We start from the raw sequence: 17483 nt of genomic DNA on the forward strand, positions 1-17483 counted from the left end.
GTCCGTGGTTCACGCAGGCCGACGAAGCGCTGCTCCCCCTGAAACTGTGCATCTCTCTTGTTACTGCTAAATCACACTGTACTGTCATGGTCGGTGTGTTTTTTAAAACTCTGACAGTTTAGCAATCCCACAATACATAAACACTTTTTTTTGTTTGATTTTGCAAAAATTGCTAGCGGCACAGATGTAACTGAAGCCCGCCCTAGCCTCCAGCCAGCCCCATGTCCCTCCTCAGAGGCAGCCAATTAAAAATAGTGTCTCCTCAGTAGCCTGCACACTCCCGGGGCAGACTCTCCTTTGTGTCCACATAGGCGCTGTGAGCAGATCAGTGGGAGGACGGGGTGGGGGCTGCTGTGTCCACACTGGCTCCAGCACTGTTTGGTCACTGACCTTGGGCTAGGCCTTCAGGGAAGGAGCGCTCAGGCTTGACGCCACTGCCAGGTTTGTGGCCGCTGCCCCCTGTTGTTATCTCTGGTCCAGTTTAGTGGCCTCAGGAGCCCTTAGGCGTAGTGGCCTTGTTTTCAGTCAAGGCCTCTGGTCATGTTTCTGGGCTGTAGGGGAGGTGAGGTCATCTGGGCCAGGTGGCTTGGGACTTTGTGGTCATATCCTCAGTTGTCCAATCAGCCTTCAACTCTGACTTTGGTTTTGGCCCTGAGGTTGGCAGACTGCCCCCCGCCCTCCCCAAAAGTACCCAGTTCTCTCCTTCTTCTGATAAAAGCCTGGAGGACAAACCCTGACTCTTACTTACTGATAAATGTTTATGAAGCCCACTGAATGTCGGACCAATGAGCACGCGGAGCTTTTGCAAATCTCTCCAGAAGCTGTGTCTTCTTTTGTGATCTGAGGCTAAAAAGATCTCATATGATGAAGAGTCTTGATTTTTTATTTATATACTTGTGAAGAATTTTAACCCACTGAGTGTACCTTTTCCTCTTTTTTTGGTGGGTGATCAAACATGTCAAAATGTTTATTAAACACCAGTGACATGCCTGGCCCCCAGTTTGGGTGGGGCATTACAAAAGCAGAGTGGAGTCTGGGTCAAGAGCAAAGGCTCTGGAACCAGGTTGAAATCCTATCTTTCCTGTGACCACTGAGGGACCTTGGGCCAGTTAACTAGCCATTCTGTGTCTCAAAATTATGTCCTATTCAAAAGAAGTACCATGATAGCACCCACTTCCCTGGGTGGGAGAAGAGAAAATGAAATAATGCGTAAGGACCACTGAACCTAATGCATGATAGATACTCAACAAAGGCTATTCTTTTTAGTAGCAGTTATTATTAACTAGCATTAGAAGTTCACATGTAGTCAGAACTAGGAGGAGAACTGAGTGTGTAAGAGCTGATTCTGTTCTTGAGAGTTTGCTGTCTGTCTGGGGAATTACAGTAAGGCTCTTGATACTATTAGCAATTAATACGTAACAGTAGCAATCAAGTTCAAATGCTGTGGTTTGTATCGCAAGTCCTACAGAAGTTTGGAGGAAGCTCCTGGGAGAAGAGGGGCTTACCATAGGCATGTCGGGTGGGTGAAAGGAGTGAAGAGAGACTGAGGAACGACCATGCAGCAGGTTTCAGGGGAACGTTCTGGGCCATGACGGGCAGAGTGTGGGTGTTGAGGAGTCAGCCTGGCTCTGCTTCATCCAGAGGTGAAACGACGCATGCCCGTGGGGTGGGGATGGGATGAGAGAGGAGAGAAGGAGCAACTGCTTCTGCTGCTGCTTCCTCCTCCCCACCAATTCTCTCTCCCTTCCTCCTCCTCCTCCCATTCCGCCTCTTCTTCTTCAGTTATAAATGCATTTATTGGGTTTTCATAACTATGGACCTCAAATTGTAGGATGCAGAGTTGGGAAATTTAGCACAGCTATATTGATTTATAGAAACAAACACTCAACAAATGAATTTTTTGAGAAGATTACTGAGAACTTGGGTGGCGTGTGGGGAAACCTTTGAATAGACAAAATAGTTGTTATAAAAGTGTTTAAAGCTTCGTATTGAGGCGTGACATGCCCACAGAGAAGTGCACGTCCCGCGACTGTGCGGACTGAGGGAGCTCGGCAAACAACACCCTTGTGGAAGCAGGTGCCCAGACTAAGAGCAGAGCCCTGCCAGCACCCCAGTGGCCCCCCGTGCTTTCTCCCACCCACTGCCTCCCCACTACACCCACCATCCCAACAGCTAACAGTTTGGGGTACCTGGGTCTTCCCTTTCTGCAGACAGACTCATGTAGCAAGTGTTCTTGTGTTTGGCGTCTTTGGCTCAGCATTGGCTTGTGAGGGTCAGACTTGCTGTTACATGCAGCTGTAGACCGTCCATTCTCATTGTTGGGCAATACCATCATTTATTTTATTCACTCTACAGCTGACGAGCATTTGGGTCACTTCTGGTTTGGGGCTGGAGGGAGGCCAAAAATAGCCCTCCTAATCCCTGGTCACAGGTGCCACTCACTGGTAATGCCTGTGCCTATGTTACCTTACGTGGCAAAACTAAGGGTCCTGACATGGGAAGATGATCCTGAATTATCTGGGTGGGCCCAATGTGGTCACAAGGATCGTTAGAAGAGGGGTGCAGGAAGGTCTGGCTCAGAGAATGAGATGTGACAGTGGAAGCAGAGATGAGAGAGGAAAGAGATGGGGTTACGTTGCTGGCTCTGAAATGGAGGAAGGGGCCATGAGCTAGGGATGCAGGTGAGCTCTAGACACTGGAAAAGGCATGGGGATGGATTCTCCCCTAGAGCCTCCAGAAGAAGTGCAGCCCGGCTGTCCCATTTTAGATCCATTTCTGAACTCCAGACCTAAAAGACGATTAAGTTGTGCTCTTTTGGGCCACTGAGTTTGTGGTAATTTGTTTTTACGGCAATAGGAAGCTAATGCACGGCTGTTATGTGTAGTACTAGTGAGAACATTCTAGAAAATGCCTTTTGATGCACCTGTGTACCGCGAGGTTGAATAGTTATGGCCACAGTCTTCTAGGTGGTTGGACCTGTTTATGCTCCCTCCAGCAGCAGGGTGGGAGAGTTCTGGTTGCTTCACATCTTCACCGACGCTTGGTGCTTCCCGAGAAGAGAGATTTTTCGGTGAAGAACTAGCAGAACTTTATGTGCAGTGGGTACTTGGCAGGAGGTTGATGCTTAGCAGGGCTGGCCAGTGCCGATCTGGCCGGCCGAGGAGAGGAATGAGGAAGGGGCAGTGCCAGAGTTCCTCGCTGGGAAATGCTGATGGACATTTAGATTCATGTAGAACTTTCCGGCTGAAGAATTCGAACAGCATTCATTTGGGGAACTTTCTGATTAACCAGGGTGAGTAGTGGGTATTGGGATGTGAGAAAAAAGCCTGGACATTCAGCCAGGTCCTCAGAGTTTGAAAACTGCCCTTATCAAGTGGTGTGATCCTAAACTAATCCCAGCCGCCTGGGGCTCTGGTTTTGCCATCTATCAAATGGGTGTGATCCCGCCTTCCCTGGGGGCCTGGTGGGTGAGTGGAGCCTCCGGGTGAGAGCCTGGGTTTACTGCCCACACACAGGAGGTGCTGAGTCTGAGTCAGCCGTGGCTGTGGTTGTTACCAACAAAGGTATTAAGCACATAAATTCCTTTTACAGAAGTTGGCAATTCTGGATTCAGAGTGTTTAGGGGGCTGAGTGGCTGCCTGGAGAGGGGTCTGGGAATATTGCCCACTTAGTTGACATCCAGAGTGGGTGAGGTCAGGCCCGTGGTCCATCTTTCTAGGGCTTTATAGAGACACTGTCTCCCCACAGTCCTGAAACTGCTTTTGAAACTATTTGTTCGTTCATTCATTCATTCATTCATTCATTCAGATGCACTGAGCTTTACCATGCACATTATAGTACTGTGGTTAGGAACGCAGATCCCGAGAACAAATGCCTGATTTAAGTCTTAGCTTTACCATGTGCTGTCTGTTTGACCTTTGAAAAAATCTTAACCTCTTTGTGCTCAGTTTCCTGATTCCTTAAGTGACGTGCTAAGTGAGACCTCCTAGGGCTGATATGAGAATTGAATGAGTTAATCCATGGGCTCTTGGGCATCCTTCAGTGTTGGGGTACAGAGCCAGGTACCCAAATGCCTCCCTTTAGCCATAGGATGAAGGGCAATAGTTTATTGATGGCTGTCTATGGGATACCTTCTCTAAAACGTAGAAGGAAAATCTGAACCCCTTGACCCACAAGGAGCTGGTGAGCCGGTGGAGGACAGGCTCTGATATCTGACTGCTGCTTGGGAAATGCGGCTATGTGGAGAGGTCTGCTGTTGACACCATCTTGGGACATCGGTGTTGAATCCCTCTGTGGCAGGTCCTTCGTTGTAGAAGAGCTCGGTACGCTGTGCAAATGTGGCTTCCAGGCTGAGGTGAGGCAGGCTGAGGTGTTCACAGCTGCAGAAGCAACTCGAGGGCTGGCTGCTTGTTTTCTCCCCTCTCCCTTCATAGTGGGGATGCAATGGCATCTCTGGGACTGAGCTCAAGTCCCACTACCCTTCCCTCTCTCTTCCTTCCGGGATCCACATCTTCCCTTTTGCCTTGTTCTGAGCCCTCCGTGATGCACATACCTCAGCTGATGAAGTTAAGCTCTGATGGAAGCCAGGTCAGTGGCACCAGATTGGGATCCAGATGCTAAAAATACCTTATGGTGTGCTCTTTGCAATTAAAGGAGCAGTGTTGGAAGCTGTAGCTGGGGATTCTCCCCAGTACTGACTGTCCAATGCCTTATGGTGCAGGGGTCCCAGGTATCTGGTCCTGCTCACCTGGATCTGAGAGTTAATCCAAATGGTGTTTTCATCGGGGAGAAGGCCAGACCCCCGATGAAGCATATGACGGAGATTTGGCCAAGCAGGCCCATGAGGCTCGGCAGTCAACACAGCCGATGCAGTGGAGCTGGGCCTAAGGAGGCACCAGCGTGAAGATCATGGTGTCAGAATTACCCTGGACTTCCTTTCGCTGAGGACGCACCAGGTTGGAGACTGGCGCACTATCCCTCAATATGGTCTGCAAAACCCGTTCTTTTATCATTGAAACTGACAACTGTTTGGCTGACACCAAATGAAGTAGGTGGTTTGTGCTGAGACTGAAGTGAGGGCCTCAGATATCTCAGACCCCCTTGGGGCAAATGCTCAGGGAGTGGAATAGTGGGCGGAATCCTCCACCCAGTGGCACGATCTCTCTCTAGCTCTGTCTCTGTCCCCATGTCTTTCTTTTAGTCTTTGTCATTCCTAGCACATAGACTTGAATCCTTCCATGTGGGTACCATTTACATTTGGACGGCATTTTACCATTTCAAGTGGTCACTTTGTGAAACAAGGTTCAGCACTCATACTTGTGGATCCCAGCATTTCTAATCCTGTACCAGGTGCCCTGCAGGTGCTTGAGAGTCTTCGCACTAGAAGATAATAAATGCGCATCAACTCCTCTTCATCCACCAAACACCGGTTGTGTAACCTGCTTGAAAATGCACATGGTTTTACCAAAATTGTAACCAAAAATAGTTTGGCTTTTACCAGTCTCCATAGACACAGAATGCCCCAAGCTCCAAAGAACCAAATCCACCCTCAGAGGGGTCTCAGTGGAGATACTTAATCATTGTGCCAACTGGGGTGAGAGTTAAGAAGCCATAAAAACAGGACCCAATGCAACAGTGACTCAAAGAACAAGGTGAGAAGGTGGCCATGCTCCACACGGTCACAGACCCAGGTGCCCTCTATCTTGTTGCTCTGTTATTTCCAAGAGCATTGTCATCATCTGCACGGTCAGAGCTGAGTTCCAGCCAGTGGGGCCGTAGGATGAGGCATGCCCGTTTCTTAAGACCTGGAAAGAGAAGTGGCACGCATCATCTCTCACATCTGTTTGGGAATTCAGATTCCTGGCTGCGCCTGGTTGCGATGATGCCTGGGAAATGCAGTCCCTGTTAAAGTTTGAACAACTGTGGAGGAAGGGGAGAATGGATTCTGATGGACACTGGACAGCCTTTCACCTACTCCCCTTTATGTATTTAATTCAAATTACTGTACGTTTATAACATAAATGCACCCAGGTATAAATGTTGTTTGTTTTTCTTTTTTAGAAAGAAAACCTGGGCCTGCCCAGCTGTGTCTGTGGACAATTCCCGGTAATGAGTCAGTGTGTCTTCAGAGGAATGGAAGAACACAAGGAAAGGTAAAAATATCTTTAAAAATTAAATTAAAAAAATTTTGAAAATAGATTTATTGATTTTAGGGTGGGGGAGAGAGAGAGAGAGAAACATTAATGTGAGAGAGAAACATTGATTGGTGGCCTCTCATACGCACCCCAACCTGGGATTGAACCCACCACCTAGGCATGTACCCTGACTGGGGATCAAACACCCAGCTTTCTGGTGTACAGAATGATGCTCTAACCAGCTGAGCCATACTGGCCAGGGCTTGTAATTTCTTTTACACGCAACAATTAAATGCAATGCCGAGCTTTGTCTTTGCCTATATAAGTCTGTGGAGGCCATCAAAAATTTAGAGATAGCCAAATTTCATGTGTCCCTATTAATATCTCTTATTTCTGACACTAGAAGAAAGATACCTTTGAGATATTTTTGTTGAGTATGAGGGGATTTTTCTAGGATTTGGAAGGAAGAGTTGGTATAAACAGAACTGATGTATTACAAAATTAAATACTTGATTCCAAAAACCTTGGACACCTATCCCAGCGAACGAACTGTGGACACCCGCTGAGATGTTCAGTATCTGTGCGTTCGTGTGTGGCCAGCCCTCCAAGACGAGGCGTGGGCAAACCCTTCCTCTGGGCAGCTATGTCTTTTCTTGAAGTCATCATCTCTTCTTCCTTCCATCTCCTCTTTGTTTTTTCCTTAAAAAAAATGTATTAATTTAATTTAGTACCCAGGAAGTGCATGAATACATTTTCCTAGTTAAAAATAAGAATGCAGTCCCCATTGACCCGACCCTCCCCCAACTTTATTCCCAGCCCCCTCCCCACACCTGCCTCTCCCTGAGGTGATGCACTTTGTGCATTTCCTTCCAGAACTTTTCTTAGGTGCCTTTGAACATAGAAAAGAGGCATTCTTCCCTTCCTTTCTTTTTTCTTTCTTTCTGTTCTTTAAATATGGGCTGTAATACTATGGTCGTTGATCTATTTTGTAACCTTTAAAAATAATTCAGTTATATGTCTTAAAATGTTTTCAAGACAGTAATGTGTAGTACGAGAATCTTCCTGTTTATTGAGCTGTTTTCCTGCTGGTATGGGTGGGCGGGTTCTGCTTTATGCCTTTGTAACTCTGTCGTGATGTACTTGTGGTATATGCCTCCTGAACACGTGGACAGACTGTTTTCTTAGGTGGTTACTGAGGAATGAAGTTGTTGGGTCATCCTGTGTATGCATTTAAGATTTTAAACACTGCCAAATCGTTTTGTAAGGAGCACCTTGTCAACAGGGTACCAGCTTTCCTGCTTGCCCGCCTCCTGCCACACCTCTGCTCTTGATGCTTTCTTTTCATTTTAACTAGTCTGTTGTTGAGCAGTGGCCTCTCTCTGTGATTGTAATTTCCTCCCCGATCTCTTTACTCTGGGGAAGTTCATCTTCTCAGGTCTCTGTTACCTGGTTTCATCTCCCAATGGTCCCAGTGACCCTCTCTCCTCACAGGCACCCAGTGAACTCCCCCGAGGCTCAGGGCAACTGGGCAGCCTTGGGCCTTCCCAGGGGGAGGTGCCACTTCCTTTTCTCTTCTGAAAAGTGTTCAAGTGTGTCCAGGAGAGGTCGTCACAGGATTACCTGCTTCTCTTTTGATCCCCGAGGGGGTTTGGAAGAGCCCTTGCTAGGATTTTTCTTTCAGGTGGTTTTATCCGCCACCACTACCACCATCACCCTCACTACCACCACCATTGTCACCACCAGCACCATCCCCAATACCACCATCACTACCACCATCACCTCCACCATCACCACCACCATCGTCACCACCACCACCACCATCACATCACTCCACCATCATCAAAGGCAACAATATGAGTATTTGCCATGTGTCAGGCTCTGTGTGGGTCACTTAGCTTACTTATCTCATTTAATTCTCACAATGGTCCTATAAGTTAAGAACTTGTAACATTAACCCCATTATGGCCAACAGGTGACCTTAGGACAGAAATTCATTTAAAACCAACCCCAACAGCAAACAGAATAACAACAAAAACTCTTTTTCTCTGTGGAGCCCCAGCTCCTAGTCGTTGCTCTCACTTTAAGTGACTGACAGACTCCCACTTGCCGGGTGGTGAGTTCTCCGTGTGGACGTAGCTGTAGAGCCATCGCGCCGTGTTTGTGGTTGCCTTGACCACACTCAGTTGTTATTCCTCAGGGGGGCCTTCCCAGAGGAGAGTGTAGGAACTGGGAGTGGTGGTTTGGGGTTCTTGTCCCCTTCCAGCATGTGAACATGGACTCTTGCGTAACACCAGCCCCTGTGTTCTGGGGTCCAGGGGGTAGCAGCCTCGCTACATCCAAAACACTTCTCTGGAAAAGAGGTTTTCCAGGTGGAGCATATTTGTCAGAGGGAGAAAATCTACTTTATTAAGATAAACCCACCCACTGAGCTGTGGAGGCAGAGGCTCTTTCTGCACTCGCCTGATCCCCGTCCTGCCCTAAAACGTTTCACTTTAGTTCTGGTTCTAAAAGCAGGCAGAGTGCAACTTCAAAGGCCTTCCTGGGCACGCCCTCCTCATCATGTTTCAGAGATCTAAACTCTAGAGCTAGAAGGGATCTAGGTTCATTGTATCATTTCTTGTGTCTTCGTGATCACAGTGTTAAGCAGTCTGGCCTAGAGTGAGGAAATAGTGGTCCAAGTTCACAGAGGCAAACCTTGCTCTCAGGGCTCCGGGGTCTGGCTCTGACTCTGCTCAACATCACAGCTACCTCACTTGTGATTATCAGGAGACCGACCGGCTCTGGTTCCAAAACTAGAGCTTATTAGCAGACAGTGCCTTGAAGGAAACCGGCCCTTTGGTCAATCAATTGATTATTCATTCAGTGGGCATTTATTGAACACTCCTGTGTGCCCCAGGGACAAAAATGAATTCTTAGGGAATTCCGAGATTTGGGGGTTGAGGAGGCAGCTGCGTACACTATGAGCACTAGTTAAGTGGAAAACTTCAGTTCCTCATTGGTTAACGGGGACAATAATAGCATCTCCTGCCACGGGTTGTTGGGGCATGTCCTGAGTTAATCATAGTAAAGCATCTGGCATATCGTAAGCACCTAATAAAGGCAGCTGTTTTCCAATTTTGTTTATTTGTATTGCCGCACAGAGTGAGGAACCCAGGAAGATTTTTCTATCGGGAGACTGGTAGGCCGAGACTTGTGTTTTAGAAATGGCAGTCAGGTAACTCAGTTTCTCATCCTCTGTGTATTTACTACTTTAGTGTCTACCTCCCCTACTGGACTGCGAATTCCATGGAGAAACTTCTTCATCTTGCCTGTTTTGTTCACTATACTTCAGTGGGGTGCCTAGGACGCAAAGCAAAATAGCCAAGGATGCAGATGTTGGGTTTTTGAATGGTTTAGCATTTTATTTTTATTACCAACTTTAAAATATCACTGTAGGCAAACACCTGGCTATGTGACCCTGGGTACCTCTTTACTTTCTCAGATTCCTCATTGGCTTAAAAGAAAGGGGTTGGTTGATGAGTCTCCTTTCAATCCTAAAATTTTAGGTATACTATTTAAAAAACTGTAAGCCCCATGAGGGCAGAAAGGCTCTATGTGTCTTCTCTTTGATTCCTCAGGGCCGTGCCGGGGATACAGTAGTCACTCACTAAACACCTGTTGAATGAATATGGAAGTGGGATAGGAACTCCTTATTACATTCATGGGCATAACCCCATAGACAGCTTAGTATTAAATTATTACTAAAGTAATTTAAGGAGTGTGCGTGATCTTGAGACACATGAAGACCCTGTGAGGAGAGTAATACTGTTTTACAGACAAGAAGCTGAGGTTTGGAGAGGCAAAGGACTGGGCGGTGGTCTTATAGCAAAAAATGGAGAACCTGGACACAGACTCAGCCTCCTGAACCCCTTGTTCTGCTTCGTTATGATTTTTCACCAAACCAAGTCTTTGTCTGTCCTTGTACTGGCCTAAGGCACTAATTGGGGGAGCATCTTAGAGGATCTGCCAGGACGCCATTGAAAAAGCCCTGCAGTGAGCCCCACTAATCCACACAGCCAATGCTAATACTATCTGCTAGTTTGGGGCACCTCCTAAGGGGGTTTTATATACATTGTCTCCAAATATCACAGCAGCTGAGCAGAATACACATTGTTTGCTTCTGTTTTGCAGATGAAAAAACAATTTTAAATAGCTGCCCCCATATCACAGGTAATTATGGGGCTCAGACTTAAAGCAAACTGGTATCTTTGACTCAGTCTGTCAAGGAAGAAAGCCCCTGGGCTTCTCACCTCCCCCTTGCTACAAGATCTCCTGTCTTGCATTTCCCAGGGTGATTGGTACAGCAGCGGGTCACTTCTCTTGAGAGATGCCTCCGTGCACACTGACCTTTTATAGGTCCTTTTGGGTCCTGTGAGAAAGATCACATTTGACTGAGCTTAAGCCAGCAGTGCCCAAACAGGTTTGGCGAGAGTCCCCATTTTTCCCCTGCAATGCCTACTGATGTTTGGAGGAAACCATGTCCTAAGGAGCAGACTGGGAAATGCTGATGGAATCTCCAAGAAGTCACTGTGGAGAGATGAAGTGCTTTGTCCCAGGTTGCAGGGCTGGTGAGTCTGAGAGTTAAGGCTACAGCCTCAGATCAGGAGAGGTTAGGCTCTCCCTTGTGCTGGGTTTCCAGCTTCTCAAGGTCGAACTTCTGGAGGCAGGAGGAAGTGGAGCAGGCACCACACATCCCTTTGGGCAGTGAACGAAAAGCTAATAATAATCAGTGAGCAAAACAACTCTGGCCTAAGGCGGAGATGCATGCGAGCTGATAAGCAGACTGGAGAAGAGAACAACCCGGGCGGGGCGGGGGGGGGGGGGGTGCGCGGGAGCTAACTCAGTCTAAAGGTGGCACAGATCGGCCTCCCCCGAGCACTAACGTGGCACAGGACTCTGGGGCAAATCTCGATTTTGGGTACATGCCTTCACAGTGCCATGTAAAAATCTGTTTTCTAGCCAGTTCGGTCCACCAAAGCCACTGTGACAGGCTGAAAGCCTATGGTGTCCTGGGCCCTTCCTGGGCTAGAGGTGGGGGTGTCACACCCCAGACGAGACCTTCCTTGCAGGAGAATTATGTCTAGCAGAGCTGGCACAAAGGAGATGCTCAAAACACACTGAAAGAAATGAGCAGGCCAGAGATGATTTTAATTTTCAAAGAAGAAACATGCATTTGTGCAATCTGAGAGTGAAGGCCCTCTGGAAGGCTGAATCCCTTCTTTGAGCATTTTCTTCAAGTGTTTAAGGCTGCTGAGCCGTGATGGGATGTTAACTGACTGACTGACTGAGCTACCAAACGCATGCATACGTGAGTGAATGGGCGAATGAGTGAACAGACTTAAACCGTTACATTCTTCCAGCAGGGCTGGGTCCTCACCATCTGCCCGTTTCACCACAAGCTCATTTGTAGGAGGGCTTTCCAAAAAGGGCAAGCACTTCTTCCCTCAAAATTCTCCACTTCGAACATCAGAAATTTGCTCGCCTAGTAACTCCATTGCTGCACAGCTGGGGACACTGAGGCACAGAGAGGCGATGTGATCCACCCACACTCACTGCTGGCAGCCGAAAACTGCTCTCCCCTGGGGCTTAATTTGCTAGAAATCCCGTGTCCTTGTGAGTCAGCATCCAGAAGTACAAGTGACAAGTAATGGTTGCTCATGCAACAAATACTGTGGGAGCAGGTCTCCTCACAATAAAGTCGCCTGGTTAAAAGACAAAATGTCCATAAATCACAGGAGAAAAACTGTGTTCCTACACAGGGGTGTGAGGTCTGTGGGCAGGGCTTCTGGGGTGCCCCTCTCCTCGGGGAAAGTGGGGTTGGCTCCTGGTGAGCTGGGGTCCTTCTCACTGGCAGGCTTGGGCCCCTTGTCCTTATCTTACGCCTTCACGTGTCAGTTCAGAATTATGAGTGAGCACCTACTGCATGTCAGACACCACCTGACTGGTTCTTATCTGATGGGAACCTTCATCCTACCTCCTCCTCGTAGACGGGAGCTCAGAGTCCCTCTGCTCTGAGTAGGGAGCAGCCGCTGTGGCTGCCCAGGGGTGGGGCTGGGCTTAGGCCCAGATAACCCACTGAGGCGCAGAGAGTGGATATTCTAGTCTCATCTAGGCACTCTCCTCACAGGGTGGCCCTGGTGACAAGGGAACTGCCAGGAGGGTGTTCGGGGAGGTGGAGAGATCCTGGAGTGGTTGTTGGGATTCCCAGGTCTCAGTCCACCGCCTGTGAGGGTGGGTAGCAGCGGTGCTTAGGGCATAAAGTTGATGTGAAGGTTCAGTGTGGTAAGAAAGGCTCAGTTATGGTCACCGGGCACCCGGCTAACACTCAGCACATTAGTCATTATCAGCCTGTAAATCATTCTTCCACCAAGCACAGAGCCAAGAGGAGCTGTTGGAACACATGCCCCCACTTTCCACCACTAACGTGTGGTGATCACTTTTTCAAAAAAACTGTTCAGTAATTATTTGAGTACCTACCACGTGCTCAGCACTCTGTCAGGCACCCTGGGGATACAGTCAGACGGCGACCATGCTTACAGTCTAGAGGGGAAGATGCACCATGTACTGGGACACAGAGGGGCTTAAAGCAGGGCCTAGCAGGGTCTGGTATGCAGCATGTAGCTGGGAAATGTTTTAAAGTGCACAAACTGGCAGGATTCAAAAGGGCACAGCACTGTGAGGCGGCACCAGGAAACACAACTCAGGGGACACAGCAGGTGGGAAAAGAGTGCCTTTGAGGGTTTTGTCCCTGGTCCACATTCATATGGGAGCCGAAGCTCCCCCGGCCCCTGCCCTGTGGACAGACGGTGGCGGGGGGAAGGCAGCATCTGTCCTGATGCTGAGTCATGTGGGTGGGAGAACCCGTGTGTCAGTCTCCCTCCGGGGGAATGTGATAGAAAATTCCTGCTGGGCGTTGCCTTTGCCTGGAGCTAGATCAACCTTTTCAACTGAGGGCCAAGAATCAGGCTTGGAGAGCTGCGGAAGGATGGGGGTGGGGGCATGTGAACACCGACGGCTGACATGCTCCTTGGGCCCACAGAAGTGCAGAATTAGCAAGATGCATTTATGAAGCGCTGGTTTTGTCTGGGGTGTTCTGCGAGGGTGTGGATGGGGAGAGTCTAGAGACTTTTGTTCTTTAGGTGGGAGAGAGGATGAGAACTCGGGTTCAGGATTTCCCAGGCATCACTGCTGGGACTTGAGCTGCATGTGGCCTTTGTCCACCTGAATGCACTGTTGTAGGTGTGAGTAATCTCTGAGTAGGAGCCAGTGTCTTCTTCAAGGATGGGTATCGATCAAGGGCCCGTTGTGTGCCAGGCACTGTGCTGTGCTCAGGAATAGATTTGTGACCAGGACAGGCAGGGGCCAGATATTAATCTAGTAGGGTCCCTGCCCTAAAAGGCTTTGCAGCCCAGCTTACAGTTTTACAAGGGCAAGAAACTAAACAGGAAGCGGGAACAGGGTGAAAGGAGCCCTGAGTAGGAAGGAGGAAGGCTGGAGGTCAAGTCTTAGTTTAGGGGTAGGATTAAGGGGAGGGAGAGGTTAAATTGGCATGTGCGGGGGACAAAAAGCTCAAATTTGTAGTGTTTGCCTATTTCCATGGTGTAAATATTCCCACCATGGCTATCTTCAACCTACTAACACAAAGTCACTGAGGTGTGCCCCGTGGGCTCTCCCAGTGCGACCCAGCTTCAGCTGCAGGAGCCAGCCCTCTGAGGGCAGTTTCCTGACCGCTGAAGCGAGTGGGTGGGGCTGGACAATGGGAGATTCCTAGGTGAACTGCGGAGCACTTTGTAAATGTAAAATGGTGAAGATTTCTCATAGCTTTGAGGTTTCATGACTAACACTGTCTCCCAACTAATCTACTCAGGATCCGTGGCCAAGAGCAGGATATGTTATTGTGATCTGTTTATAAACCTCTTTTTAAAAACTGCTTCAAGAAAATGTAAGTCTTTTCTTTATTTCCAAAATGAATAACAAATTACCTGTAGAAACCTTAAGGATTACAAGCAATTGAAAGAAAGAAATAGAGATATCTTTTGTCCTTTTGATAGAATCATTGGATATGATTTTTTTAAATTGGAGTAAACTTGACATGTAATATTATATAAATTTAAGGTATATAGCACGTTGCTTTGATGTGTTTATTTATTGTAATATGGTTTTTGTCGTAATGATATTTAGCACATGACGTACTTACAGCACATTATTGTCTATATTCAATATACTGTACGTTAGATTTCTTGTGGTTGTGATCTCGTCGCTCCCTTAGAGCCGCCCTCTCACCTGCTGGTGAGGAATCCGCCCAGAGAGGCATGTGCGGGAGCTCGCGGCAGAGGTGGAGTTAGAACTGGGTGTGCTGTAGCCGTGAATGGCGGCAGTTAATCAGGCGGAGCCGAGTTGTGTTTTGACCAGGTTGTCCTCGTGTTAGAACTAAGGATTTTTTTTCCATCTGTAAATTCCAACAAGTGAGAAAAGTTTTCCCCATTTCCCGACTCCCCCCGCCCCTTGCTTTACTTACCGTCCCCCTACCCCCAAGTCACTGCAGTCCTCATCTCTTCGGTGTACTGATCATGCGCCTAGGACTTTTCCATGGCAACTCATTTTCGCAGTCCCCACCCCCATATAGCTACTGTTTTAGTTTTGGTAGTTCAGGGGTTTTCATATATTTTTTCCCAATTTTAAATTTTCAATGTTGTTCTAATCACCATTTTGTTATGCTTCTTCCTTGTCAATCATTTCTTGTTACATTATCTTTACATGCACACAAAGGGCTGTATAGTATCTCATTCACATCACAAGTGTTTACTGAGTGACTGCTGTGAAGGAGTGAGCGGGAACTGAATGCTGTCCCTGCCTGCGCAGACGCTCTGATCACCGGGGAAGTCAGCGGTTCACCTCATAATCACAGCGACAGAATATTCTGTAGGTTATAGTGATGGAGCCGGGGGTGAGCTTTAATAACCTGTTTTCTGTTTCCCAAAGCAAATTCAAGGGGGGCGGTTTCACCTCTCTGACGAAATCTGCGGATGCTTTCCTGGGTGGGGGGTGGTGAGCATTCCAAGCGGAAGGCACACTTTCCCCTTTGGTGGAAAGTGAAAAAAGAAGTATCATGAAACTACCAGCATTCGGAAGGAACGCTGTGCTCGTGGGCAGTAGGTATATTCTGAGTTCTGAAGCGATCAGAACCCTGGTCACCAGTTAAACACCCAACAGCCCCTTGCTTTGTGTCCTTTACCTGTTTATGACATGTTATCAAAGGAGCTACGTTTTACATTGTGTTTTTCTACCCAACTGTATACTTGGAAACTTCGCAAACCTACAGAAAGGTTTCCAGAATGCCATTTTCTTCACCTAGATTTTGTTTGAACATTTTGCCTCATCCGACCTGTGTGTACACACAGACACTGCTTCCCGAACCATTTGGAACCAAGTTGCAGACGTTCTGACACCTCACCCCTCAATACTTTGGCCTATACTCCTAAAAACAGCAAAGTTCTCCTGCATAATCACCTTCTATTATCTGCCTCTGTAAATTTACAGTAATTTTAGAATATCTGCTAATATCCAGTTCACGTCCAAATGTCCTCAGTTGTAACAAAATACATTTTACAGCTGTTTTCTTCTCCCTCAGCCCCCATCCGCCCATCCAGGGACCATCCTTGGCTGAAGCACTGCATTTGGTTTTATGGCTCTTTGTTCCCATCAGTCCAGGACAGGGCCTTCCCTTGTCTCTCTATGCTATGACACTGGCATTTAAAGAGCCAGATTGTCGTTCTGGATTTGTCTGAGTGTGTCCTCGTAGTGCCACCCACCTCCTTCCTCTGTCTGTCCTCTCTCATGAATGTCAAGTGAAGCCCAGAGGCTGGAGTAGGTTCAGGAACAGCATTTCCAAGTGACCAGTCCTCACTGGTGACATTGTCACCCCTCTAAGGTCAAGATGGCCCATGGTTGGTGACACAGAGTTGACCCCTGGTTAAGACCAGAGCCTGCATTGTGTTTTGGCTTAGACCTGGTAGAGACGTTATAGTGACCATAATTCTAACACATGTTGGGAAGGAAAAGCCTTTGTAATAAAAAATTCTCTCTCACCCTAAACACAGGGCAAGGTCACTTTTTAAAAAATTATAGAAACAAGTCATATGTAAGTACAGCTCTTACATTTTTGTTTGTTTATTTGTTAACACTTTCAAATAAAATTGAGTCTGTTTGCTATCAATCTTACAGGCATGTGCATGCTGAGGAAGACACTTCAGAGAAAGTCTTCGCGCTTTTTTTTTTAATGTCTCTCCTTTTTTAATAGACCCAGGTCAGGTTTGGCTAGAGTGTGCTTTATGTAACAGTCTCCAGTACCCTGTTTATAACATTCGGGTAGAAGCAAGGCCTCCTCAGGGTAGAATGTCGCGGTGGAAGGGAAGTTTTGCAGAGTGAGAGATAGAGCTTTGAGTGTGCGCAAGAGTGAGCATGTCCGTATGTGCTGTTGTTGTCTCAAGGGAGCTGGAATGGTGAGTCAAGGTGCCGAGAGTAGTGCCAGAGGTGACACAAACAAACGAGCCCTGTGCCACTTTGGGTAAGACGTGATTTAAATTAAAATCAAGGAAATCTATCTGAGAGCCTGCTTCGTGCTGGGGGCCAGGAGCTGTGAGCGGCACAGACCCGCTCCTGTGAGCCGTACAGTCTGGAGGGAATAGACCTAGACATGCCGATCCCAGGGCAGTGAGTGTACAGCGGGGAAGTCTGAGGAGCTGGGGGAGTTTGGGATGGACCTAAGTTTTCCCAAGAGGGGTAACAATCAGAACGCGCAAGCATGCGTAGTCAGGTAAAGAATGAGCCATGTGGCATAGATACAGAAAACAGACTGATGGTTGCCAGAGGGGAGGGGAGTCTGGGTGAAACAGGCGAAGGGATTCGTAAGTGGTAGTCACGAAATAGTCCTGGAGATGTAAAGTACAGCATAGGGAATACAGTCAGTAACACTGTAATAACCATATATGGTACCAGGTGGGCACTTGAAATATTAGGGGGATCACTGTGTAAAGTATACAAATGTCTAACCACTATGCTGTGCACCTGAAATTAACACAAAACAATATTGAATGTAAACTGTAATTGAAAAGTAAAATAAAAAAGTTAAAAAAGAGAGAATGAGTCATGTGAAAGGAACAGCATGTGCAAAGATCCTGTGGCCGGAGAGATCACAGTGTGCTGGAAGAAGAGACAGCAGCTCAGTGGGGCCGGATCGTGGAATAGGGCAGGAGACTGGGAGGTGTCTGGGCTGGGGCACTGCGTGAACACTGTGAGCTTTGGTAGTAA

General features: G+C 47.7%; 1 protein-coding gene across 5 annotated transcripts in view; it reads left to right on the forward strand.

Annotated features, from left to right (window-relative positions):
- Positions 1-17483, forward strand: part of ARHGEF3 (Rho guanine nucleotide exchange factor 3) — a 309293-nt gene that overhangs the window by 31887 nt on the left and 259923 nt on the right. For 4 of the 5 annotated variants that reach the window (XM_053929748.2, XM_024556529.4, XM_045192228.2 and 1 more), the window contains exon 2: positions 6061-6152. In XM_053929748.2, coding sequence (XP_053785723.1) covers positions 6109-6152 — 44 coding nt within the window. In that variant the 5' untranslated portion in view covers positions 6061-6108. Of the gene's footprint in view, positions 1-6060; positions 6153-16657; positions 16741-17483 lie in introns of those variants that run through there. The other variant, XM_053929747.1, reaches the window with a different exon arrangement.

This window comes from Desmodus rotundus, chromosome 8 (genome assembly GCF_022682495.2).
Source record: "Desmodus rotundus isolate HL8 chromosome 8, HLdesRot8A.1, whole genome shotgun sequence".
Classification (NCBI taxonomy): domain Eukaryota; kingdom Metazoa; phylum Chordata; class Mammalia; order Chiroptera; family Phyllostomidae; genus Desmodus; species Desmodus rotundus.